General features: G+C 44.1%; 1 protein-coding gene and 1 long non-coding RNA gene across 3 annotated transcripts in view; one reads left to right on the forward strand and one right to left on the reverse strand.

Annotated features, from left to right (window-relative positions):
* Nucleotides 1–17,762: 17,762 nt before the first annotated feature.
* LOC122747062 lies at nucleotides 17,763–25,666 on the reverse strand. The gene is made up of 3 exons (XR_006355605.1): nucleotides 25,608–25,666; nucleotides 24,881–25,003; nucleotides 17,763–18,134 (listed from the first exon to the last, which is right to left on the reverse strand). It is a non-coding gene; the product is annotated as an uncharacterized LOC122747062 (long non-coding RNA).
* The window catches only part of PADI2 (peptidyl arginine deiminase 2), a 69,514-nt gene continuing 66,144 nt past the window's right edge, over nucleotides 24,281–27,650 (forward strand). The window contains exon 1 of one of the 2 annotated variants that reach the window (XM_043993292.1): nucleotides 24,281–24,552. In XM_043993292.1, the coding sequence (XP_043849227.1) occupies nucleotides 24,461–24,552 (92 nt within the window). In that variant the 5' untranslated portion in view covers nucleotides 24,281–24,460. The remainder of the gene's footprint in view (nucleotides 24,553–27,650) is intronic. The other variant, XM_043993291.1, reaches the window with a different exon arrangement.

The following is a 27,650-nucleotide window of genomic DNA, read 5'->3' on the forward strand; positions in this document are numbered from 1 at the left end:
TTGAACAGCTCAACTGCATATGAAGAGGCCAGTGAGACAATGAACTAGACCTAAGGAATAGACTGCCTCCACATCTTTGATCACAGTCACTTTGTCTCTAGCCACTCAGCTCCATAAGAAAGAATAGTGCAGGGGGCAGCTAGGTGGCGCAGTGGATAGAGCACCGGCCCTGGATTCAGGAGTACCTGAGTTCAAATCTGGCCTCAGACACTTAACATTTACTAGCTGTGTGACCCTGGGCAAGTCACTTAACCCCAATTGCCTCACTAAAAAATAAAAAAATAAAAGAAAGAATAGTGCAGAAAATCAGAAAAACCAGGTTCTAATACTAGCTCTTTCACTAATTCAAAGTGTCGATTAGAACATTTCTCCATCTGAGCCTATTTCCTCAAATATGAGATGAGGTGGTTGGACATTAGGATTCTCTTCACCTCAGACATCTATATTCTAAGGGCCCTCCCAGCTCTTACATTCTGTGTTCCAAGGACCCTCCCAGCTCTAACATACTATGTTCTAAGGACCCTCCCAGCTTTGACATTCTGTGTTCTAGGATCCCCTCTCAGTTTTGATATCCTAGGTTCTAAAATCCTTCCCAGCTCTGATGTGCTATAGTTCCATCACCTGTTTATCCTATCCACAGGAAGAAGAGAGGGACTGAGTGACTCCTGGGCCAAGGTCACACATTTAGACAGGGCAGGCCTCTGGAGCACACATTCTCTCCTGTCCATTTAGTCCAGGAAAGCTTCCTGGAAGAGGCAAGTTGGGGTTTGTTCTTTGAGGAATCGTTCGAATGACAGTTGCTTGGGGAACCTGCCCTATGCAATGGGGAGTGAGTCAGTTGTTCCAAGCAAACAGAGGCTGAGCCAGGCTGGAGGAGAAGGAGAGGTAAGTCAGGACTTTAAGCGGCTTTTACACCCAAAAGGAGGAGCCTGAGTCTGATGGCATTTCCTCTAAGGGTCATGTGAAGAACTCCTGTGGAGATGGCCTGGAAGCCAGGAGTTCCCTGGGGTGTGTAACAGGGGATGTTTCTGCCTGCTTTTGTTTTCACAGACTAAGGAAAAGAAGGGGCAGCCATGCCCATTTCCCTGGTCCCAACTCTCACTCTTCCCTTACTCTGGGGGAATTGGGGCTCTTTCTTGCCTTCCTCAAGATTTCTCCCCATCACCATTAGACCACTGTGGTCTCCCCCACAATTCAAAAGCATCCATTCTGCCGAGCTCAGCTTTCTTTATCAACTTTGGCCTCTTGGGCATCACTGATCAGAGCACAGACTTGTATTACTGTGATGTTGAACAGTTTGTCTTGGATTCAAACAGATTTCACCTAGTCATTTTTGAAATTATACCCCGTCAAGTCCTGAAATAAATCCAACTCATGAGTGAAGGAATAAATCATCTTTTTTATTGGGGGGGGGCAGCAATGAGGGTTAAGTGACTTGCCCAGAGTCACACAGCTAGTAAGTGTCAAGTGTCTGAGGCTGAATTTGAACTCAGGTCCCCCTGAATCCAGGGCCAGTGCTTTATCCACTGTGCCACCTAGCTACCCCCATAAAGTGTCTTTAATCGAGACAACAGGGTAGCAAGTCCACCACACTGGGGCATGTCCCACTAGCAGATTCACAGGAAAAAGTCCCTATACTTTTAGGAGAAAAGGGAGGAGTCACATTAGGTAGAAAGCCCAGGCATTCGATACCAGCCATCCTCGGAAATCCGAGCAAGGAAAACCACTTCATTCTGACTGTTTTGCCCTTCATGCCCTGAATCCCAATGAAGGGGACAAGGACATTAGAAGCTGAGATCCAACTCAAGCTAGGTTCCTCTACAAGGCACCATCCCTGGGTGGGGGGACGCAGGGTGTGGTTCAGCTCAACCTAATTGGGAATAAATAAATAACTTAATAGTAGGAATGCAAGGACATTACTGAAATTTTGAAGTTACTAGGATCATGTAAAAAGAATGGGGGGGGGGAGCAGCTAGGTGGTGCAGTGGATGGAGCACCAGCCCTGGAGTCAGGAGTACCTGAGTTCAAATCCAGCCTCAGACACTTAACACTTACTAGCTGTGTGACTCTGGGCAAGTCATTTAACCCCAATTGCCTCACTTAAAAAAAAAAAAAAAGAATGGGGGGGGGCGGGCAGCTAGGTGCCACAGTGGATAGAGCATCAGCCCTGGATTCAGAAGGACCTGAGTTCAAATCTGGCCTCAGACACTTGACATTTACTAGCTGTGTGACCCTGGGCAAGTCAGTTAACCCCAATTGCCTCATATATATATATATATGTGTGTGTGTGTGTGATATGTATATACATGTGTGTTATATGTATGTATGTGTACATATATATGTTACAATGGGTGTGAACAGTTTCTGTCATAACAACTTTTCTCTCACCCCAGTACTGCTTTTCTCACCCTATTATTGACTATGAAGGTTACTCCATTTCTTCTAAGGGATTCTTTCCCATGCTACTGTATGTAGTGATCATCTGAATGAAACTCACCCATTTCCATCCATTTAAGTTCTTTGACACCCAAGATGTCTATGTTTAATCTTTCCATCTGCTGTTTAACCGTGTCCAACTTACCTTGATTCATAGATCTTACATTCTAAGTTCTTATGCAGTATTGATCTTTATATCATTGGGCTTTCCTTTCATCACCAGATACATCCACAGCTTAACTTCCTTTTGGCTTTGGCCCAGCCAAATAATGAATAAATAACTACTATAATAAATAAATAAATAAAATCATAATGAAGTCATTATTACTGGGGCTACTTGTGGTTGTCCTTTGCTCTTCCCCAGTAGCATATTGGACATCTTCCAACCTGAGTGGCTGACCTTCCAATATCATCTCTTTTATCATTTTAGTACTTGGGTAACCCTACACCACATAGCTCAGAGGTTCTTTGAGCTACTCAAGTCCTTCCACATCAACAAGGCAGTGATTCAGGTTGGTCAGGTCCAGTGGTCTACCCACTGACCCATATAGCTGCCTCTGTGTTGTGTATGTATATATACATACATACATGCATGCACATATACATGTGTGTATTTGTGTGTATATATCCTCTATATATTTATGCACTGTGTGTGGTGGGGAGAATAGAGATAGAAAGATAGAGAGGAGGGAGAGATGGAGGAGGGAGAGAGAAAGAAAGAGAAAGAGGAGAGAGAGAATGAAGAGAGAGGTGAGAGAGAGGGAAAGAAGAAGAGAGCGAGAGGAAAGAGAAACAGGCAGAGAGAGCAGAGACAAAGACAGGCAGAAAGAGAGAAGAGAGAGACAGAGAGAGAGAAAGAAGAGAGAGGAGAGAGAGAAGAGAGAGGGGGAGGGGGAGAAAGAGATAAGGAGGGCAGGAGGGATATAAGCCTTCTTCTCAGGCTTTAATCTTGTTTATAATAATCTATCTCTGTGAATCCAGAGTCTCATTCCTGCTCTCAATCAAATCCAGAGCAAGAAACAATCTTTAGGCTGGATGTGATCTGTGGGGATCTCTTTCAAAACTAAGCCAAGAAAAAAAAAAATGTTGGTTGACAAGAAACCAAATCAGGGTCTCACTAATTTATTTGACTGTGTTCTGATAAATTTCTATAATTTTATGATACTAAAATTTATCTCCTAAATAAAGTTTCCCTCATGAAACTCATTTTATGCTTATGTGCTCATTCATGGTAAACTCCAGAATTTATTTCCTTTTCTATTAAATAGGGGCAATGGGAAGGGTTACTGAAAACCAAGAGATATGAGGATAGATAAAGGTTGAGCCCGACCCTTTCACTTTACACATGAGAAAACTGAGACCAGTGAGGTTAATGGACCTGCCCAAGGTCACATGGGCAATGAATAACACATCCAGGATTTGAACTCAGGCCTCTGACCAGTGAAGGTTGATACCGTCATTGCAACTTATAGCCTTATAGAATGGATAGGGGTACTGAGAAGTTAAATGATTTGCCAGGAAAGAAAGACCTACTATGTGCCAGGCACTGTGTCAAGCACTTTATAAATATTATCTCATTTGATCTTCAAGAGGGAGGTGCTGTTATTATCCCCATTTTACAACTGAGGAAACTGAGGCAGGTTAAATGACTTGCCCAGGGACAAACACAGTTTCTTGGCAATCCCTTAGGCTATATTTAAACTCAGGTCATCCTAACTTAGGCCCAACACTCCATTCACTGAGCCACCTAGCTTTCTCTAGCCAGAGACAGGATTTGAACTCAGGCATCATAATACAACTCCCTGCACCTCTGTGGGCCCAAGTTTCCTCCCTTTTGGGGGGGCAGAGCAATGAGGGTTAAGTGACTTGCCCAAGGTCACATAGCTAGTAAATGTCAAGTGTCTGAAGCCGGATTTGAACTCAGGTACTCCTGAATCCAGGGCCGGTGCTCTATCCACTGCACCACCTAGCTGCCCTCCTCACTTCTTAAATGAGAGGGTTAAATGAGATCATCTCTAAAGTCACTTCCAGTTCTGAATCCTATGATACTACACATGGGTAGATACCTACACATATGTGGATAATTGTAATCTAAGTTTGTGAGTGTAGGATTATGTGAGTGTCTCTGTGACTTTGTATGAGCGGATGAGCATGTGTAGGAATGGGTGTATGTGTACTGTGTGCATATTTACACTATTTACACCATCCGGGCTGGTTAAGTCAGTGGTTAGACCTCAGTGTTGATGAAACTAAGACTGCGGGTTTCGGTTCCGCAGGGTTGGTAAACTGCCCAAAAAGATACTCTGTTCCCTGGCCACAAATAATAGAATCATCCCCTGACAGCTGAGTCACAAATGTGTGCCTCTGATCACAAGGGAAACCCATGGAGAGTGAGAATACTCAGTGCAGTCCATCCCAGTGGGTGAGAAAACAACTCGGAGACACAAGAGATGCTGGATCAGGAGCGTCGGTCCCACATATGGAAGAATAAATGTGCAGTCCATTGCGTGTCACTGACATACAGTGAATCCCTGTCCCTTGTATCTCATCACACATTAGGTTCACAGATTTCGAGCTGGAAGGACCTTAGAAGTCGCTTAGTCCAATTATTATTTTATAGATGAGGAAACTGGGACCATGAGAGTTAAAGTCACCAGGAAGGAGCACAGCTGGAATCTCGAACGCAAATCTTCTGAAGCGATCTTTCTTTTCCACCAGAGGAGATAATGAGTGATAGTAATACTGTTGTTGCTGTTCAGTCTTTTTCAGTCATGTCTGACTCTTCATGGCCCCATTTGGGGTTTTCTTGGCAAAGATACCAAAGTGGTTTGCCATTTCCTTCTCCAGTTCATTTTACAGATGAAGAAACTGAGGCAAGCAGGATGAAGTGACTTGCCCAAGGTCACACAGCTAGAAAGTGTCAGAGGCCGGATTTGAACTCAGGAAGATGAGTCTTCCTGATTCCAGGTCTTGCACTCAGCCACTGCCACTTTGCTGCCCCTAATAATAATGCTAGTAGCTCACATTTCCTTAGTACTTTATGGATTACAAAGCACTTTCCTCACAACAACCTTATGAGGTAGGTATCATGAGCATGATTTATCCCTTTTACAGATTAGGAAACAGACACCATAAGAGGTTATGACCCAGCTCTCACCAACTAGTAAGGTTCTGGGGCTAGATTTAAACCCAAGCTGCATAACACCAGTACTCTGTCCACAATGGCACCCTACTCCCAAAGGTCATTTCTGACCTGGATAACACGTGTAACTTCCCTCTCCACAGTGGTCGCCCAGATGTACAAGACTCCATTTGGCCACTGAAATAAACTCCGTCTAGTAGATCAGCTCAAAATGTCTTAAGTGAGGGGCAGCTAGGTGGCACAGTGGATAGAGCACCAGCCCTGGATTCAGGAGGACCTGAGTTCAAATCTGACCTCAGACACTTAACACTTGCTAGCTGTGTGACCGTGGGCAAGTCACTTAACCCCAATTGCCTCACCAAAAAAAAAATGTCTTAAGTGAGCAGAATATTATAACATACAGAGTCCGAGCTGGAAGAGATCATAGAAATCTGCTCTCAGATACTAGCCATGTGACCCTGGACAACTCCCTTAATCGCTGTATACCTCAGTTTCCTAATCTACAAAATGGGTATGATCATAGTACCCACCTTGCAGTGCTGTCTTGAGAATAAAAGAAGACGCTATTTGTAAAGTGCCTTGTGAACCTCACAATGCTAGCTATTTTTTTTCTATTTAAACATTTTTGTTTAAAGTTTGGAATTCCCAGTTCTATCCCTCTCTCCCCTCCCTCCTCCCCGAGGTGGTAAGCTATCAGATACAGGTTATACATATGCAATTATGTAAAACATCCCCATGTGAGTCGTTTTGTACAAGAGGAGTCAAATTTAAAAAATGAAAGAAAGAAAGTGACAAATTGCCTGCTTCAGTCTGTGTTCCATCAATATCAGTTCCTTCTCTGGAGGTGGAGAGTGTGCTTCATCATGAGTCCTTTGGGATTGTCTTGGATCATTGTCTTGCTGAGAGTAATGCTAGCTATTATGATCGTTGTTGTTGACATAGTCAGATTTGGGAGGGGCCTTAGAACATAAAATAATAACAATAATAGCATTTATATCACACCAACTGTGTACCAGGCACCATACTTAATACTTTTATGATTATTGTCTCATCTGATCCTTACAACAACCCTCCAAGGTGGATGCTATTATTACCCCTATTCTACATTTGATGAAACTGAGGCAAACAGAGGTAAAGTGACTTACCCAGGATCACATGGCTAATAAGTGTCTGAGATAGCATCGAACTTAGATTTTCCTGACTCTTAGCCAAACACTCTATCCACTGCCCTGGAAGGGACCTTAGAATTTCAAATTCAGAACAGCAATGGGACCTTAGGACAGAGAATGTTATATTATCCTAGTCCAAACAGTTCATTTTTTCAGAGGAGAGAACAGAGACCCAAAAAGGAAAACCATTTACCCAAGATCCCATAGCCAGAAAGTACCTGAGAAGACCCTGGAATCCTGGCCTCCTATACCCCATCCCTAGACTCTCTCTACCACAATTCTAAAGAGTGGGATATGGACACACATTACAATGTCTGCCTTCTGGGTAAATTCTAAGTTCCACTGGGGCAAATGGAGCCTTAAGCTCTGTGAGAATTGTGGCCAGACCACAATCGCAGGCTGCCATGTTGTCCTTTAAGCATCACTTCAGTGATCAATGGTCAACAGCATGACCATCAGTTGAATGAACTGGGGCTGTTTATTCTAGAGGAAAAAAGGCTGGGGGGGGGGGAGGACCCAATAGCTACCCTAAGGGCTGTCACGTGGAAGAAAAATTCCATTTTTTTCCATGACCCCAGATGGCACAACTAGAAACAAGGGAAAGAAGGTCCTAAAGGCAGATTAAGACTTTCCTCGAGGCAGCTAGGTGGCACAGTGGATAGAGCATCCGCTCTGGATTCAGGAGGACTTGAGTTCAAATCCGGCCTCAGACACTTAACACTTACTAGCTGTATGACCCTGGGCAAGTCACTTAACCCCAATTGCCTCACCAAAAAAAAAAAAGACTTTTCTCAAAATTCAAGGTCTCTCTCCAGTGCTGAATGGGCTGCCTTGGGGGGGGGGGCTCCCCGCCACTGGAGGTCTCAGGCAAAGTTTGGATCGCCTTTGTCATGCAGAGGATTCCTGTCCAGCTGTAGATTGAACCAGATGACCTCTAAAGTCCTTTCCAGCTCAGAGGGTCTGTGATGATGTGACTGTGGATTTGACTCTTGGCTTCTCTGCTCAACTGCCCCACTTCATGCTCCCTCCACCCCCTACCCTATCTCTACCCAATCAGCCAAGTAATTAATCTTCCATAGCCTGAATATCAGGCCATGGCTAGAGGTAGGAAACTTTCTGTAAGGGATAATGTGAAGGGGCATCTAGGTGATAGAGTGGATAAAGCACCAGCCCTGCATTCAGGAGGACCTGAGTTCAAATCTAGCCTCAGACACTTGACACTTGTTAGCTGTGTGACCCTGGGAAAGTCACTTAACCCTCATTGCCCCACCAAAAAAAATTTTTTTTAATTTAAAAAAAAAAAATTTTAAGGGATAATGTGAATTCTTCCCACCTTGGAGGTACATGGAGTTGGTGACAAGGAATGGGGAGGGAAGATGGACATCAAGTTTGCTTAGCCCAAGGACCAACCTGTCTTCCTTTTGCTTAGACTTCCTAAGAGCTTTCTCTGGGTCATTACTGCCACCTGCTGGAGGCTGGGGAAGTGACAACTTCCAGAGGCTGGGCAATCTCTATAAACTTCTTAGAGGGACACCTTAGTTCCTGTTTGGAAGGATAATGCTTATCCTTCCCTGTCCTTAAGGAGCTCCAAGTCTGAGAGGGGAAGCATAATCCTTGCCCTCGGAGAGTCCCCAAAGTTAGGATGTCTAGTTCAACTCCTTTTTTTTTTTACAGATATGGAAACTGAGGCCCAGGGAAATTACCTGCCCTTCCCTAGGTCACACATGAAATACCAATAGCAGCATTTGAACTCAGGTCCCCTGATGCCTGATCCAAGGGCCTTCCACTGGCCCACAGTGGTAAGACACAGTAGCCAGAGGACCAGCAAGGGAAGCAGTACAGTCCAGCTCTCTCTCCCAACTGCTTTAATTCTGTTGCAAAGACCCGTCTATTTCATCTTTTCAGCATCACCAGAATGAACATTTCTCACCCTTGGGTATCCCTCAATCCAAGGTAGGAGACATAGTCCCTGCCCTCAGAAAATCTCTGGTCTGATTCAGAAATTGGTTCCTACCCTCAAGAAGCATCTCGTTTCAGGGGGAGGCAGGATACACAAGCAAAAGGATACCCCAAAAGGACCCTCATCATTGGGAGCCCCTTGGGAAAGGTCTGTGTGATTCAATGATAAACAATGAGATTCAATGATAAACATGAGAGCCCAACATGCTTCCCCCTGGACCCTGCCCATGATGCAGGTAGTGAGGGAGGTGGGACCCGGGTCTCCAAGGACTAGGGGATGCTGGAGCCATGGGTGAGGCCAAAACAGAGCCCCAGTACAAAGAGCCCACAGTCCTGCTAATGAGGACGGCAGAAGTAAGCATTTGGGGGCTAACAGAACATCCTTTGCCTGCAATATAAGGATGTGCCGCCACCTTGTGGTTATCGCCTTAGAACAACCTAATCCTGAAGGGAGTTTACTACTCTTGATTTTAAATTAGGAGCTCAGAGATTGTTAGAACCAGAGAATCCCAGAATCCCCTAATTGGACAAGAGCTCACTAGCCATCTAAGCCAACTGACACCTCAACAACAATGGCTTTGCCAACATCCCCTGACACTGAGCTAAGAAAAGCTCACTGGATTTGACAGCCAAGAGATCTCTGGTAACTGTAAAAAGAGCAATTTCAGCAAGGTTGAGCCAGATGACAAGGACTGAAAAGTGAATGGAAGGTGAGGAAATGGAAGTAATGAATGGACATAGTTTTTCTTGGAGATTCCCTGTGCAAGGAATGAGCTTCTGTCTGGCTACATCACTCCATTCTCTACTTTCATAGCCAAGTCTTCTGGTCCAGGGTGGGGTCACATTTCTAAATTAAATGTTTTATTAGCTTTAACATTGAACATCAAGAAAAACAATTCTAATTGGTTAACGACTATTTACATTTAAGGTAATTGATTCCAATGTGTAAAGTATAATTGTGGTTTTTTCACATTTTTCCTCTAAATTCCCATCAAGATTCTCTGTTCATTTAATCTCCTTCACTTTTCACTATATGGGATTCCATTCTTCTGGTTCTGTGAGGAGGTTTTCTCCACTTTCCTTTACCCCCTTAAAGGTCTTTCCAAATGTCTTTGTAATCGACACTATTGTCCTTTGGGGGGGGCAATGAGGGTTAAGTGACTTTCCCAGGGTCACACAGCTAGTAAGTGTCAAGTGTCAAGTGTCAAGAGGCCGAATTTGAACTCAGGTCCTCCTGAATCCAGGGTCAGTGTTTTATCCACTGAGCCACCTAGCTGCCCCCAAGAGAAGTTGTTTTTAATTAAGGCCCAAATAGATCTAACTTGTCCCCAGTCATCTCTTCCATTAGTTGAAGTGAAAGACACCATCTTCCCCCACAACCAATTTTCCCATGGACATTTGCTCAATAATGAGCCCTTTCCTCAATTTGTAAGGTTTCTCAAGCCAGTCTCCTGGATACAATTAGGTGACTTGCCCAGAGTCACACAGTTAGAAGTGTCTGAGGCTGAATTTGAACTCAAGACTTCCTGACTCCAGACCCAGAACACCTACAAGACATTCCCCTCCAGAAACCTTTGGGGGAAGTTGCTGCGTGGCAGGCTTCGGCTTTATATCCTATAAGAAAGGACTTACTAAGGGGCGGCTAAATAGCACAGTGGATAAAGCACCGGCCCTGGAGTCAGGAGGACCTGAGTTCAAATCCGGCCTCGAACAACTTGACACTTACTAGCTGTGTGACCCTGGGCAAGTCACTTAACCCCCATTGCCCGCAAAAAAAAAAAAAAGAAAAAGAAAGGACATTACTAACCACAACAACTACCTCAGAGTGGAATATACTTATGATCTATGTGACCTTGGACAAGTCAAGTCAACCAAGATTTATTAAGGGCTTACTATGTGCCAAACCCTGGAATATAAACCCAAGTCCTTTCACTTCTCTGGCCTCAGTTTAGTCAATCTGTAAATGGAAGGATTAAATGGCTCTTGAGTCCTCTTCCAGCTTTTAATCCCTGATGCACTTATCCTGTGATCCCTGGAGCTCTTCACACGGACACTACCCAATACCTCACAGTGGGTGTTTGGGAGGGATCTGCACTTTGGGTCCTAGAGAGGTACTTCTAAGATTCCTTCCAGCTCTGAGAGCCTATGTTTCTATGTGATTCTAGGATTCTTGAGTCTGTGCCCTTTTTCTCCAATAGAAAGAACCCCTGCTCTCAAGTCAGAGGACCCAGGTTAAATACCACCTGTGCGACATGGGCAAACCCCGCCCCCCGTGCCTCAGTTTTCACCTCTGTAAAATAAGGGATTTGACTCCCTCCTTTCATAGCCTCCATGGTCCTTCCAGCACTAAATCTATTGGTTTTGTGATTCTGTCCTCCTCCACACAGCACTAAGGACCTTGTAGACAGAAGGTGATTGGTGAGTGCAGAATGGATGAGTGAAAACCATTGAGAAGAAACCATCCCAGATGGGGCCATGCTGGTTGACCCGAGGCATGACACTTAACCTTTATTTGTGCTGCTATGATAAAAATTTGTCAGAACAAAAGGAAAGAGGTGATGTGAGGGCAGTCTACTGCTGTGACATGAGAGTACTAGACTTATACATATAGAATCTGGGCTCACATCTTGGCTCTAGCTGTGTGATGTAGGGCAAATCATTTCAAGCCCATCCAATCTCTCTTTGCTCACCTGTGAAATGGGGATAATCATACTTGCATTGCCCCCCTCACAGGGTTGTTGGGAGAAGTAATGATGGAAGATAATGGATATCATCTGGTAGCAGTAGGAAAGATTAACGAAGAAGGAGTAGGATTCTTGGGGGGGTGAGGTAGGGTTTAGAGAAGAATGACTCTGGGCCAGAACTGGGCTTCCTTGAAAAGGACAAGGAGAGGGCAGCTAGGTGGTACAGAGGGATAAAGCTGAGTCAAATCCGGCCTCAGTCCACTTGACACTAGCTGTGTGACCCTGTACAAGTCACTTAGCCCTCCATTGTCCTGCACAAAAAAAAAAGAAAAGAAAAAGAAAAGAAAAGGACAAGGACAAGGAACCAGAGTTCAAATCTAGCATCAGACACTTGGCATTTCCTAGCTGTATCACCCTGGGCAAGTCACTTAACCCTGATTCCCCCTCCCCCAACAAAAAATGACAAGAAAACTTGTCCCCTGGTATTTCCCTCAAAGTCTTTGGAAAGAGATTGTGATTAGACCTCCAGTCCCTTTTCCACACCCAAATATCACATCAGGTTCAGCTACTTCAGCTACTGAAAGACTTTTCCAACATTCTCAGAACTTTGGAGCCTTCTTCACTCTGTGGTCAGGAGTAGTAAACACAAGATCCTAGGATTTATCTCTCAGAGGGCTAGTCCAACCCCCTCATTTTACAAATAGGACAACCGAGGCCCAGAGAGGGGCAGGGCCTGCCCAAGATCAGTCTGGTAGTAACTGGGACTAGATCTCATCACTCCCCCTTCACTGACTTCTATACTACATTCCATTTCACTTTTCTGAGTCTCAGTTTCCTTCTCTGCAAAATTACAATTCTATGCAGTCAAGGACTCTACTGGCAGAACATCTGAGTATCTTGGCTGTGTCATTGTGAACAAGTCATTTCCTCTTTTGGGGCCTCAGATAAGAATCACAGAAGTCCTGTGAGGGTGAAATGAAGGAAGGAAATTTTTAAAACTTTAAAAGCTTGTTACCATATTTTTTTTTCTCTCCAACAAATTTCATCACGGCCCCTAATGAAAGATATAGTTACAAAGCCAGTAACAACAGAACATGGATTTCAAAAGCATCTTTTTCTCCCTAATAATAGCACTTGATAGCCATCATCTCTTTTACTTCTCCCAACAACCCTTTGAGATGGGCAACACAAGGGTGATTGTCTCTATTTTACAGGTGAGGAAAGAGAGGCTGTGTGGGCTGAAATGACTTGCCCTACATTACACAGTTAGTTGGTGACAGAACCAAGATTGAACCAGATCTTCTGTATACAGTTCTAGTACTCTTACACCACAGCAGTAGACTGCCCTCACATCAATGCTTTCCTTTTGTTCTGAAAAATGTTATCTAGCAACATAAATCATCTGGTTGTCCACTACCCTGTACAGGGACTCTTGTAGGAGATGGACCTTAATAGCTTCTAAAAGTCTCTTCCAATCTGAGTTTTCTGGGATTCTGTGATATGGGTGTGGAGCCTTGGGGCCATTAATAGGCTCAATTCCTTCTACTAGGAGGGTCACGCATCGGGCCACGGAGGCAGAGTTTGGGTATTCTGTTGTTAGCCATGACTTTCACTACGAGACTGGTCTACTTCCTTCTCCAGTCCATTACATCCTTAAGAAGATGGCACTTGGGGCAGCTAGATGGCACAGTGGATAGAGCACCCGGCCCTGGAGTCAGGAGTACTGAGTTCAAATCCGGCCTCAGACACTTAATACTTACTAGCTGTGTGACCCTGGGCAAGTCACTTAACCCCAATTGCCTCACTAAAAAAAAAAAAAAAAAAAGAAGATGGCACTTACCCCTAAGGCATGTCATCCTGGGTCACCTACTATAGTTTATTCATGCCCATCTTATCATTATCCTTCTGGGTCATCTGTAGTTTTGAATCTCCTTAGATCCTGGTTATTCCATGATTCAGAGTCATCCTCTTCAGAATACAGGTGTTCAAAAGATAACCTTCCATGTCAAGAAGCAACTTGGAGGTTACTAAAGATATTGTGGAAACTTCCCCAAAATGACCTAATCCTAGCCCCTCCTATTCATTTCTGACCCAGCCTGTTGTCTGCCACGGCCATCCAACCACTAAGGGACTAGGGCAATGGGCCATCCATCAAATGCATGTCATCAACTATCTGTCAGTCAAAAAATATTCATTAAGCACCTTACTATGTGCTAAGCACTATGCCAAGTGCTGAGGATACAAAAAAGAGACAAAAGACAGTCCCGCCCTCAAGGAAGTCACAATCTAATGGAGGTGACAACAGCAAACAAATAGATAAAAATATATACTATACAATACTATATAGACACACATAAGCTATAGACAAGATAGCTAAGAAATCAGTAAAAGAGAGAAGGCACTAGAAATAAGAAAGGTTGGGAAAGACTTTTGGTTAGAAGATGAGATTTTAGTTTCCTTTAGTTAAAGGGAAGCCAGTAGGAGGTGAAGAGAAGGGAGAGCAATCCAGGAAAGGGGGCACGAGCTAAGAGATGGAGCAGCCAAGAGGAGAGTCTGTCTGGAGTGTTAGGGCATTCTCTTTTGAGCATCCCATAGATCTCACTGAGAAGGTCTGGTAGTGTTTCTAAGACTTGGTCCAGTCATCTACAAACAAAAGAATCCCAGTGACTCGCATTTGGACGTTGTACAAAGCATCCTCCGCGGGGCAGCTAGGTGGCACAGTGGATAGAGCACCGGCCCTGGAGTCAGGAGGAGCTGAGTTCAAATGTGGCCTCAGACACTTGACATTTACTAGCTGTGTGACCCTGGGCAAGTCATTTAACCCCAATTGCCTCACCGAAAAAAAAAAAGCATCCTCCACAATAGTGATAAACAACTTTGGTCCACCATATGCCTTTCCTTTCTTTATGCCTTTATTGATAGCCAAATAGTTAGGTTATCTCTGGTTCAACTGAACTCAGCTCAAAAAAGTTCTTTAAGCACTTGCTCAATATATGTGTGTGTATACACACACACACACATATATATATATACATACATATGTACATACACATACATATGCATACATATGCATACATGTGTGTGATATATGTGTAGCCACTTTCTACCTAAGCCTGGGACAGTTTCCCTTAAGGACCGTGCACGTGTAAGGTGATATGACTTCTGATCAGGCTTGGAGAGACCTCTGAGTATATGAGGACCAAGTGACTTTGATGGTTAGAAGAGTTTTCAGGAGAGAGGGTCATTAGGCAAGTGCAGACTTTTTTTAATAAAAGTATTTTAGTATTTTTCCAGCTACATGTAGAGATAGTTTTCAACATTTGTTTTTATAAGATTTCTGGTTTCAAATTTTTCTCCCTCCCTCTCCCCTCTCCAGACAGCAAGTAATCTGATAGAGGTTATATATGTACAATCACACTAAACATATTTCTGCATTAGTCGTGCTGTGAAAGAAGAATTAAAGCAAAAGGGAAAAACCCTAAAAAAAGAAAAACAGCATCCAAACAAGAGAACAGTAGGGTTCGATGTACATCCAGATTCCACAGTTCTTTTTTTTCTAGATTTGGAGAGCATTTTCCATCATGAGTCCTTTGGAATTATCTTGTACTGTTATATTGCTGAGAAGAATCAAGTCTATCACAGTTGATCAACACATGTTGTTGATACAGAGGATATGAACAGGCAGTTTCCTGATGAAGAAATCAAAGCTATCTATTGCCATATGAAAAAAATGCTCTAAATCACTATTGATTAGAGAAATGGCAAATTAAAACAACTCTGAGGTGCCACCTGACACCTATCAGATTGGCTAATATGACAAAAAAGGGAAAATAATAAATGTTGGAGAAGCTGTGGAAAAATTAGAACACTAATGCATTGTTGGTGGAGCTGTGAACTGATCCAACCATTCTGGAGAGCAATTTGAAATTATACCGAAAGGGCTATAAAGCTATGAATACCCTTTGACCCAGCAATACCACTATTAGGTCTTTTTCCCAAAGGGATCATAAAAAAGGGAAAAGGACCCACATGTACAAAAATATTTATAGCTGCTCTTTTTGTGGTGGCAAGGAATTGGAAATTGAGGGGTTGCCCATCAATTGGGGAATTGACTGAACAAGTTGTGGTATATGAATGTAATGGAATACTATTGTGCTGTAAGAAATGATGAGCAGGCAGATTTCAGAGAAACCTGGAAGGACTTGCATGAACTGATGATGAGTGAGATGAGCAGAACCAGGAGAACATTGTACACAGTATCAAGTGCAGACTTTTTTTTTTAAGAGTGCAGACTTTTTAATGGCAGTCTGAAGAACTAGACATACAGGGAAGCTACCCTCCCTTATAAGCCTGACTTCCAATGCTAATCACCCTAGAGGGCTGCCAGGTAATTGTAAAACCCTGCCACACCCTGAATGATAAGATCATTTTTCTCTTCAGTTAAGCAGAAATTTTTATCTTACTCTCAAATCAAAAGTTCTACTTGTTCTTCTAAACTCTATTGCCTACCCCAATCTGTCTTCATCTACAATTTAATTTATTGCTTATTTTGATAAAGATTTTTACTAGCTATTCATGATTATCTTTTGGGTAACCAATGTTGGGTGGGAGGGAGCTAAGCTGACTATTGTATAGTGTTACTTGGCCCTTAAGAGCAATCAGGAAAACTGGTATTTATTCTTATTATATCTCTAGATTTTTGAAGTGTGACAGTAAGATATGATTCTAATTTAATCTCCCTCTCCCCGGGCCCCCCCACACACACTTAGAAATAATAGAATGTAGCAAGGAGAGACCACCTAGCCTGGAAGTCCTGAATCCTGGCTGCCCCTCCCAAACCACACCATTGGTGGAATGAACTCCTCTTTCTTTTCTTTTCTTTTTTTTTTTTTTTGGTTTGTTTTGGGGGTTTTTTGCTGGGCAATGAGGGTTAAGTGACTTGCCCAGGGTCACACAGCTAGTGTCAAGTGTCTGAGGCTGGATTTGAACTCAGGTCCTTCTGAATCCAAGGCCAGTGTTTTATCCACTGCGCCACCTAGCTGCCCTCCTCTTTCTTTTCACAAAGGCAGGAGACAAGTCGGACCAGATCCTAGATTACATTTACCTACACAACTTGTGAGCTGGGGCATATCTCTTTATTACACAGCCCAAGCACATATAACTCTACCTATGTATGAGCGACACCTTGTTGGAAGAGAGACTTTAAGCCTATGGTTTGGTCTCCTGAGTCCAATTCTTTTTCCTAATCAATACAACATCTTGTACTTACTCTCCCTCCTCCTCACCTCCAGCTCTTCCAGTTCCTAGTTCCCTCCAAGACCTTTGCTGATTCCCCTAGTAATTAGTCCTCCTCCACTCCCACAAGATCATTTTGTATAGATCTTGCATTCACTTCTCTTTGAAAATGTTTTATTCCCTGCTACTCCCCCACACACATCCCGTATTCTTCCGAGACAAGGATTTTGGATTTGCTTAATATATGCTTAGTGACTGATTGGTTCATATGTATTGGGAGGAGGAGGGGTGGGGAGATTAAACCTGCGATTTCATTGGTGAAGGGAACTCCTGCTGAGGAAACACTGTAACAATACAAATTTTTTTAAATAAATACATAGAATACAGAGACTTTATGATTTCATCAGTAGAGGCAGGTGTGTTGTGAGGCTAGAATGAGAGAATGAATATAAAGCACTTTGCAGACCTTAAAGAGCCACTATCTAAATGCCAACTATTGTTGTTGTTAGTATGCAATCACTAGATCTCCAATCTGGTAATAACCTCATTCCCTTAGCCTTCTACTGCACTCTCTCTGAGCTCAAACAATGTTTATAGAGCAATTCCAGGGGTGTGATGGTAAATATTTAACAACCAGGCTCTCTACCAAAAAAAATAATAAATCACATGCTTTTAAGTTTAGCCTGCATTATTAACACTTTCTTAAGCCTAGACAACCAACAAAACAATTCATTCAGCCCTGGTTTATAGTTTATTGCCTAATTCTGAAGTGTAAATTCTCACAATGGAAATTTAACAATGGGTGCTCTCTCCAGCACTTCCTGGTAAGGAAATTCCCTCTACCAATGCAGGTTGGCACTGCTCTGCAACCCGGGAGAGAAATATGTAAAGAGTCAAAGAAATAATGTTATTTTATTTTTTATAATAAACATTTTTATTTAAAGTATTGAGTTCCACATTTTATCCCTCCCTTCCTCCCTGAGGCGGTAAGCAATCAGATATAGGTTATACATGTGCAATTCTGTAAAACATTGCCACATTAGTCATGTTGTATAAGAAAACTGAAAGAAAATAAAAAATGAAAGAAAGTGAAAAATAGCCTGCTTCAGTCTGTGTTCCATCAACATCAGTTCTTTCTCTGGAGGTGGATAGTATGTTTCATCATTAGTCCTTTGGGATTGTCTTCGATCATTGTCTTGCTGAGAATAGTGAAGTCATTCGCAGTAAAGAAATCATTTTAAACAACTTAGTATCGACTCTGATTCTCTCTACAAAGAAAACCATACCCCAGATGACATGAAATTCCAGATAATACAAAAATCACTTCGATCTCCTGTTTGGATGTCTTCGAATTTTGTCTTTTCTTTAGCAGATTCGCCTTCTTTATTCCTTTTGTCTTCATCCAAAAAGGAAATGAAATCACCATAGGTTCTGGGAACCCAAAGTAGTGATGAAGAGATTGCCCAGGAGACAATGGAACTCAGAAAGGTCCAGCCGTGAACCTGGAATCTTAAGATAATATGGTTTAGCACTGGCCCTGGATTCAGGAGGACCTGAGTTCAAATCTGGCCTCAGACACTTGACACTTACTAGCTGTGTGACCCTGGGCAAGTCACTTAACCCCGATTGCCTCACCAAAAGAGAGAGAGAATATGGTTTGAATCCATTTCTCTGACTAACTGACCGTCTGACCAGGAGTCATTCAATGTCTACCAGCATCAGTTTCTTTCTCTTTCGAATGAGGAGGCTGGATCCCCTGATCCCTAAGGTCTGGAGGGACCTTTAATGCCAGGATTCACTTAGACATAATTGCCTGTATTTTTATCTCTCCTTTCCCCTGCTAAACTATTAGCTCTACCTGTTTTACTCTGTTTTCTATCACCCACAAGGCCTTGCATGTTAGAGCTTAGTAAATATTTGTCCAATGAATGGACAAGAGCATGCCTTGCTAGTCAGGACCTGGGACTAAGGTAAGAAGCCAATTCTTAGAATCACTAGATTTCAGGCTGAAAGAGACCTCAGAGATCATCTCATCAGACTCCCTCAGAGAATCACAGAATTTTACAGATGAGGAAACTGAGGCTTTCCCAAGTGACTTCCCCAAGGTGGCCCTGCTGATTAGTAGCAGAACTGGGATGAATTCCCAGGTTCTTTGACTCCAGGCACAGCCCTCTATATGTTACATCACATTACCTCCCATGACCCCCAGTGCTATCTCTAGCAGAGACAGTTCTCTTTTTTTCTTCCCTCCTCTCTTCTAGCACAAAGGATAAGTAGGTTCCAGAGTAGAAGACCTCTTATCTGACCCGGACAACAACAGCTAACATATATAGCACTGACTATATAGATGTTACATATATAACATTTGCATATGCATATATAAGTATGTGTATAGATATATGTTATCTACACATATATAATATACACACCTTTATATAACTCTTGCTATAGGCCTGGCACTGTGCTATTTCTTGTTGTTGTTCAGTCATTTCAGTTGCATCCACCTCTTCATGACCCCATTTGGAGTTTTCTTAGCAAAGATACTATAGTGGTTTGAGATTTCCTTCTCCAGCATTGTGCTAAGCACTATACAATAATCTCATGTGATCCTCACAACAATCCTGGAATAGAGGAGGTCTTATTATGCCCTTTTTACAGAATAGGAAACTGAGGCAAACAGAAGTTAAGGATTTGTCCAGGGTAGCCAGCATCAGCATTAGCATCATTAATTGTTGTGCAAGGAGGTACTGAATCTCTATGACAGAAAAATTCTGAAATACTCCAGCCCCAAAGTACTGAGACAGAGACCATAAAAAGTAGCCCAACCCCACCACCACCACCACCATCATCCACTCTGAAAAAAGGGTTAGCAGTGTCACCTGCTGAGAGTTTGGGTAAATTTCGGGCAAAGCCACTGCTTGCTTAGAAAGGTTAGAAGAACTGCACAGGTTGAGTCAGTAGCCCCGACGTTGTGTAGGAGGAGAGATAGCTGATCTACACTGGGGCTCACCAGAAGCAATGGTCTCCTAGGAGCAGAGCCCTAGTAAATGAATATGTGATTGAGGCTATAAAGATCCCTGGGGAAGGGATACGCACAGTCATCATTTTTTTCTTTGCGACTGTTGGTGAGAGTCCTATTTTTTTTCAATGACCTGTGAACAAAGTTTCTCTTCTTTGCATTTCGTGGACTACGTAGTTGAAAGGGATTCAAGTTAGTGACAATACACAGGACAGTGTTCTATATTTTCTGGGTAGGGACAATAAGCAAGATAAATGGGCACCCGTGCCCTTTGTGGCATCTGAGAGCCTCTGAAAGAAAAATTATGTATCTTTTCTTGCCCAATTGTCCTTCAGATTTCTGCACTTACTAGCCTGTGGCACCTACAGTAAGTGACTTCCCTTCCCCTGAGCCTCAGTTTCCTCTACTGTAAAATGAGAGAATTAGGCTAGATAAATGAATCAACAACTAAACATTCATTAAGCACCTACTATGTTCCAGGCATTGATTCTATGAGGTCACTTCTAGCTGTAACATTCTGCCGCTTGGGGGTAAGGTACTAAGGTGAGAGGAACTCGGTAAGCTTCCTAGCCCCAGAGGGCTCTGCTTTCTCCTAATTGGGGAAAAGACAAGCACTTTAGAACCAATCAGCAGGCAGTCCTCCCACTATTACTGCTCCATTACTAAAGTCTTTAGAATTCATGCCCTTGAGGATCATGAGACCAGAACTGAGTTTCTGGGATGCCTTGGCTGGAGTGCAGCTCTCATCAGGGTCATTCTTCTTCCCACATTCCTGTCTGTCTCCCCACCCAGCAGTGTCCAGAGTCCCCACCTGTCACACTCCTTTTCAACAACAAGTTTGCCGTCAGGATATCACAGAGCTGGCCTTAAGAAGACTAATCTGGGATAGAACTCTATTCCAGAGCTCCACCCCTGATACTGATCCCCACCCCACCCCCCTTCTCTTCTCTGACCCTCCCCATCTCCTTACTGAATCCCACTATTTTCAGTGAGCTCCCATCCCTTCCCTATGCCCCTGTCCCTCTGCCTGAGCATCCCATTTCTTTAATGGATCCTTATCCCCACACTGGACTTCCCAACTCCCTTGACGAGCTCTGATCCCCTCATTGAGCTCCCTATGATGAACGCTCTACCTCCATGCTGAGCTCCCATCCTTTCACTGTGAACCCACATCTCCCACTGAGCCCCTATTCACCTCATTGAGCTTCCATCTCCTATCTTCTGACTGAGCATCTTTTTTTTTTTTTAAGGCCAGTGCCCTCACTGAAGCCCATGTCCTCACTGAACCCAGTTGCTCACCCTGAGCCCCCTTTCCCTCAATGAGCCCTCGTCTCCCTGACTGAGCTTCTCCTCCGCACTGAGTTCCAATCTTGGCATTTTGCCCTCATTCCCAGGACAAGTGATATTTTAATCTCCTTTCAATGCTACTTAGTACAGACCAATCAACAAGTTGACCACCTGTCAGAGATCCATTAAAGAAAATTCCTGGGTTGGGTGGGTGGCTAAGGTAGCTGATCTGTCCACCTCTAAGATTCCATGTTTCTAAGTGTGGTTATCAGTCAGAGCACAGAACTAGCAATAGGTAAAGTTTCAGAGAGGTCAATTTAGGTTCGATGTAAGGAAAAACTTCCCAATAATCAGAACTGGCCAAAAGTGAAATGGGCTGCCTCAGGGGGTAGTGAGCTCCCCATCACCAGAGGACTTCACTAGAGGTCTTCAAATAGAGTGTGGATGCCCACTTGACTCGGACGTTGTAGAGTAAGGGTGTCCCTGAATGCTGCATATTGACTTGGAAGATCATATAACATTATCTATGCATGTTTATTCATTTTATTAAACATTTCCTAATAGCATTTTAATCTGGTTCTGGTTCTAGCTGGGGGCTCTGCCAGCAACCTTTGAGCCTCTGGAAATGGTATTCTTTTTCAGCTACCAGTAGGTGTAGATGGTTTGTGCCATCCCTTCCAACTCTGGGGAATGTGGGATGGGAGTCTGGACTAAGGTATGCAGAGTACTAGCCTGGAGCTCAAGGAAGACCTGAGAAATCCATCCACGGCTCATATTATGCCCTGTCTCCTGCCCTCCCCAGCCTGGTCACTGGTCTTTATTGGCTACCAGAGTCCTGGTGGGATCAGCCTTCCTGGAAGGTAATGATGGAGCTTAGCCTGCCAGAAAATCTGATTCAGGAGACTTGGAGACTCAGTCCCTCTTTCCAGGAAGCAGGATGTGGGAGATAGCAGTTTGAAGAATTTTAAGTATAAATGAGCAATCTTGTTCTCAGACCACGGCTGATGAAATTGGCTCCCCTCCTCTTAGTAGAAGGGTGAGAGGAAAGTAAGTAGGAAATGGTGTGCACACCATCTGGTGTGGATGCTCTGTAGGCTGGTTTTGCCCAATTGGTTTTTGGTTTGGTTTGGTTTGGTTTTGGGATACAAGAGAACATTCAGAGTGCAGAAGGTATATCATGAAAACACTGTGGCATGAAAAACAATCAATAAATGGCGTTTTTAACCCTAAAGGGGGAAGGGGTTGCCGGCAGGAAGGATGTCACAAGAATAGTTTCCAGTTGAACAAATCCAGGAATCTACACATCCCTTGAAAAAGAAAAAGAAATATACCAAGTATAGTTTATCAGAAGACAGGGATTGTTAAGCCTTCATTAGTCTATAGAGTTAACTCTTTAGTGAAGGCAGCGTGGTAGAGTGGAAAATGAATTTGGATTTGGAGTTAGTGGGTGTAGGTTAGAATCCCTACCCTGAGGTTCACTACCTGTGGGACCTTAGGCAAGGAATTTAACTTTTCTTGGCCTCAGTTTCTTCATCTGTAAAATATGGGAGTTGAATTATATAATCTCCAAGGTCCCTTCCAGCTCTAACCTATGAGTCTAGTAGGGAAAAGGGAACTGCAATAGGAGTTTAGGAATCCTGGGATTTTAGGTCCTGCTTTGTCACTAGTTAACCAGGTCACTTTAAGCAAGTCACCTTCACACACACACACACACACACACACACACAATCGGGTTTCACGTTCCTTATTAGGGGCAACTGGGTGGCCTTAAAGTCAGGCTGGCTCGAGTTCACATCCTGCCTCAGACATTTACTAGTTATGTGACTCTAGGCACATAACTTTGTGCCTCGATTTCATTAGCTGTAAAATGGAGATAATAAATAACACCTTCCCACAGAGTTATGAGACTAAAATGAGCTAACAAATGTAAAATGCTCTATAGATGCTAGCCATCATTAAGAATAAAATAGAGAAATTGGACTGACATTCTGTGTTCTAAAATTCCTCCCAGCTCTGATCTACTATGTTCTAAGATCCCTCACCTCTCTGGCATTGTCTGTTCTAAGACCTTTTCCTGCTCTGACATTCTCTCTCATAAGATCCCATCCAACTCTGACAGTGTATGAACATAAACTCTGTTCCAGCTCTGACATTCTATGTTCTAAGGTCCCTTCCTACTCTGCCATCCTCTCTTCTAAGATCTCTTCCAGCTCTGACAGTCTATGCTCTAAGGTCCCTCCCAGATCTGACATTCTATTTTCTTTTATTCCAATCTTAACAGATTACTAATTCTAGTCCTTCCATTAGCCCTTTATAAACCAGCAGATGAGAGAGTAGCCAACGTTCTTTTATTTCTTTAATTTTTGTTTCACTGTGAGTTCTGAGTTGTCTTCCTCCCTCCCTTCCTCCCAACCCTACATTAAAGACCAACATTTGGGGGCAGCTAGGTGGCACAGTGGATAAAGCACTGGCCCTGGATTCAGGAGGACCTTAGTTCAAATCTGCCCTCAGACACTTGACACTTACAAGCTCTGTGACCCTGGGCAAATCACTTAACCCTCATTGCCCTGTAAAACAAAACAACAACAACAACAAAAGACCAACATTCGACACACATTTTCTTTCATAGGTCCTTTGTAGTTGATATGACTCAGTTCGAATGACTCAGAATAGCTTAGACATTAACAGTTACTCTTCAAACCGTATTGCTGTTACCATATACAACGTTCTCTTGGCTTACTCCGCATTATTTCATGCAAATCTTTTCATGTTTTTTCTAAAATCAACTTGCTCATCATTTCTTACAGCACGGTGGTATTTCATCACAATCATATATCACAGCTTATTCAACCATTCTCCAATTGATGGGCATCACCTCAATTTCAAATTCTTTGCCACCATAAAGAGCTGTTATAAATATTTTAGAATATATAAATTCTTTTCCTTTTTCCTTGATCACCTTGGGAAACAGACCTAATAATGTAGTATTGCTGGGTCAGCAAAAAGTTCTTTTAAATTTGTTGTTGCAGAACAATTATTGAGGGAGGGGAGGAAACAATAACAGGAGAAAGGAAGGAAGGATGTGGGTGCCGGTATGAATGGGTTGATGTTGTGTGGTTTGAGTGTTGGTGGCAGAAATGGAGAGAGCGCTGGAGATGAAAATGTTGGGGCCCCGTGGATAGTGTGTGAGCACACGCATAGCCCCGCTCCAACCCCCAAGCCAAGCTCCCCCTAGAGAAGCTGCCCTACACCCGAAGCCGAGGATGGGCTGATGGAAGGTAGCCAGAGCAACTGAGCTGCGGAGACCAGTGGGACTCTTCGGGCTCACCCCCTCCCCCCAGGGGCTGGAACCAAGTCTGACCACCAATGAGGCGGGAGATGTGGTGGGGGCCCCGCCCCCAGCCTGTCTTTGGATAAGGCTACGCGCTGTGGCCCTGTGGACATCTGCTGGCGCTGGTTCACCTGAAGCAGGTGGCGGACGCAGCACGCAGGACCCCGGACCCGACTCCCAGGAGCGAGAGCTTGGAGGATGCCTCAGGAGCGGACCGTGCGCCTACAATATGGGAACCGCATCGAGGCGGTGTGTGTGCTGGGCACTCGGCTCTGGGTCGATGTCTACAGGTGAGAGCGGGCTGCCCAGACACCCGCACCCGCATCCGCACCGGGAGGGCTCCGGGCACGCGCACAGTCAGCCTCCCGCCTCCCTGCGGCTGCCTAGTCACGGCCTCTCCCAGCACCGGCTCTGGCGGAGCCCCGCTCTCTGCCCCTGTCCACCCTCTTCCTTCCCCATGGAGACCCTCTCCGGTACCCTCGCCTCAGCTCTGGAAGCTCCCTCCCGTCCGGCCTCTGCCTGGGCCAATGAGCCCCCTCTCCCCACCCCTGCCTCTTCTATTGTCCCGGCTCCTTTTTGCTCTCGCTCCCGTCTCCACCACCGCAAATCCTCAAATACCTCTTCTCTGTCTCCATCCCAATTTCCCGCACCCCTCTTCTGCTTATCGTTGGTCCCAACATATGTCGGTCGATCAGGAACTCTCCTTTGCGTTCCCTTTATCCTCAGCGTTTAGCACAGTGCCTGGGACATAGTAGGTGCGTAAGAAATATTTACTGACTGACCCCATCCCGATCCCACCCATCGTCTTTCCCCATCCCAGTCTCCTCCCCTCTCTGTCTTCACAGTTTTCTCTGTCCCAACCCCGGTCTCTCCCCCACCCCAGCCCCCTGCGTTGTTCCCACCCTTTCGGCTCCCATCTCACCCCTCCTCACTCTCTCCTCTGCTCCTCTCTGCCCCAGTACAATTCTTTATCTGCCCTAATACAGACTTCAGTCTGCGCTACCAAACTCCTCTTCCTCTTTCTGCCCTAGCCCATTTCCTTTTCCCCCCTTACTTCTCCATAGCCCCAAGCTTCTTACCCTATATATAGTTCTTACCTCTGTACCAACCCCCCTCCTACTTCTCCCTCCTTCCTCTGTCTTTCCCTAGTTTTTTCTCTGCTTTTTTCTCCCTTTTGGGCATCTCCTGTTCCCACACTATTCCTCTCTTCCCTCCTCCCTCCTTTCGCCACTTTTCCCATCTCTTCCCTCCTTTTTTCTGTCCCTTTCCTGCAAACAACTTCCCTCACTGCTGCCCCAATTTCATCTCTTTCCCTTATGCCATTCACCCCAGCTTTCCAACTCACCCCCTCTCCTTTCAGTTCCTCCTTGTGTCCTCCTTGGCCCCAGCTTAGCCTTCCCTGACTCCCTCTGCTCCCAATCCTTCTCTCCCTGTCCTCAGTCTAGCTTCTCTTTTCCCTGCATCCCAAGTGACTTCTCTGGAAAGGGTCAGCTTAAACCCAGGGTTTACCCCTTAGAGAGGATAGGAGACAGAGGTGATTCTGGGAACCTTGGCCCCCTGAGGCTGCCCTGCAGCTAATATTTCAAAGCCCCACAAGGATAATGTTAGTGATCTTTCCTGAACTCTGACCAAGGGCCCCTATCCCAGAATCCTTCCCTAGACTTCAGCCTCTATGAGCCCTGGAAGAATCTGTGGTACACCCCCAGGTTTGTTGTTTAGACACTCCCTACTGATGCATTTCCCCTTTCTTCTTTGGGTGTGAAGATGTATGAAAGGCAGAAAAGGAACCCAGCCTATAGGGGCCAGGCTAGAGATGACAGGAACTAAAGTAGGACTCCTAAAGATATCGAGAGGTGTCCCCCTGCTCTGTCCCATGACTTTTCTTGTCTCCTGCTAAATATTAGATGGAAGAAAGGCGGTATTGCCCATGACATGCATACAAATATATACCAGCCAGAGGAGAAACTCACCAGGCGCCTTCTCAGGGGTAAATGATGAAGGTCCCAGAAATACACTCTTGAACCATATACCCAGTGCTTAGCACAGCGTCTGGCACAAAGTACTTACTAAATGCTTGTTGACTGATTAACTGGCCAAACTAATATGGCAGAAGCCTAAATTTGGAAGGGAGCCCAGAGCATATCTAATCCAACCTGTATCTGAATAGGAATCTGCTCCAGAAAAACTGGCCTCCCCATGAGGCCAGGCCATGAGGAAGAGTATCTGGGCACTGGGGCCTCTATTGTTCCTTCCCACACGCAGGAGAGGACCCCAGGGTGAGGTTCCTCCAACTGGGGTCCTTGAGTTTTAGGGAGAGCCCCTTTGCTGACGTCGATTCAGGTATTTACACATTAAGCACGTATTAAAATGTGAAAGGCATTGTACCAGGCACTAGAGATATAAAGACAAAAGAAGATAGTACCTGCCCTCAAGGAGTTTACATTCTATTGGAGATCATAACATTGACACAGAAAAATAAATGCAATAAGTATTTGCAAAATCATTAGTAGAGGAAGAGAGTGCTAATAACTGGGGGAATAAGGAAAAGTCTCGTGTAGAAAGTGGTAACTGAGTTATGCCTGAAAGGAAGGTAGAGGGAATTTTGGGAAGATGGCAGAGTAGATCAGAAATTTCCAGGCTCTCCAGATTTCCTTCACAAATAGACAGGAAAATGCCACAAAATAAACACAGAGCAGCAAAAATAAAGGGGTGAAGCAGTTGTCTCCCTAAGACAATTTGAGAGGACCTAAAAAAAGACTGGTTGAGAGAAGAAAAAAGGTGGGGAAATTTACAAAACTGTTGTATATTGGAGGGAATATCAAGTTATACATGGTAGATTTGTAATTTCATGTGTAATCACCTTTTTATTATACTGTATTATGGAAATGCTTGTTTTGTTGCATGAATCAAAAATAAAATAATTTTTAATAAAAGGAAGGTAGGGACTCTCTGAAGAGGAGATGAGCAGAGAGTGCACTTGAGTCATGGAGGACAACCTGACAAAGGCACTGACACTGGAAAAGGGAATGCTGTCTATGGGGAGCACCTTGCAGACCAGTCTGATTGGGACAGAGAGTGGATGTCAGAGAATATAAAATGAGACTAGAAAGATGGGTGGAAGCCAAAGGATGGAGGGCTTTAAATCCGAACATGAGTCTGAATTTTAACCTGGAAGAAACAAGGAGCTATCAAAAAGGGAGGGGGAGGGTTGAGCAGGGGAGTGACTTGATCAGACATATATCTGAGGATACTCATCTGGAAGATGGACTGGAGATGATAATGACTAGAAGCAGGGAGACCAATGAGGAGGCTCCAGCCATGACTTAAAGGAGAGGTAAACGAGCCCCTGAAAAAGGGTGCTTTGATGGGAGAAAAAAGAAACAGAGCA

This window comes from Dromiciops gliroides, chromosome 3 (assembly GCF_019393635.1).
Source record: "Dromiciops gliroides isolate mDroGli1 chromosome 3, mDroGli1.pri, whole genome shotgun sequence".
NCBI lineage: Eukaryota > Metazoa > Chordata > Mammalia > Microbiotheria > Microbiotheriidae > Dromiciops > Dromiciops gliroides.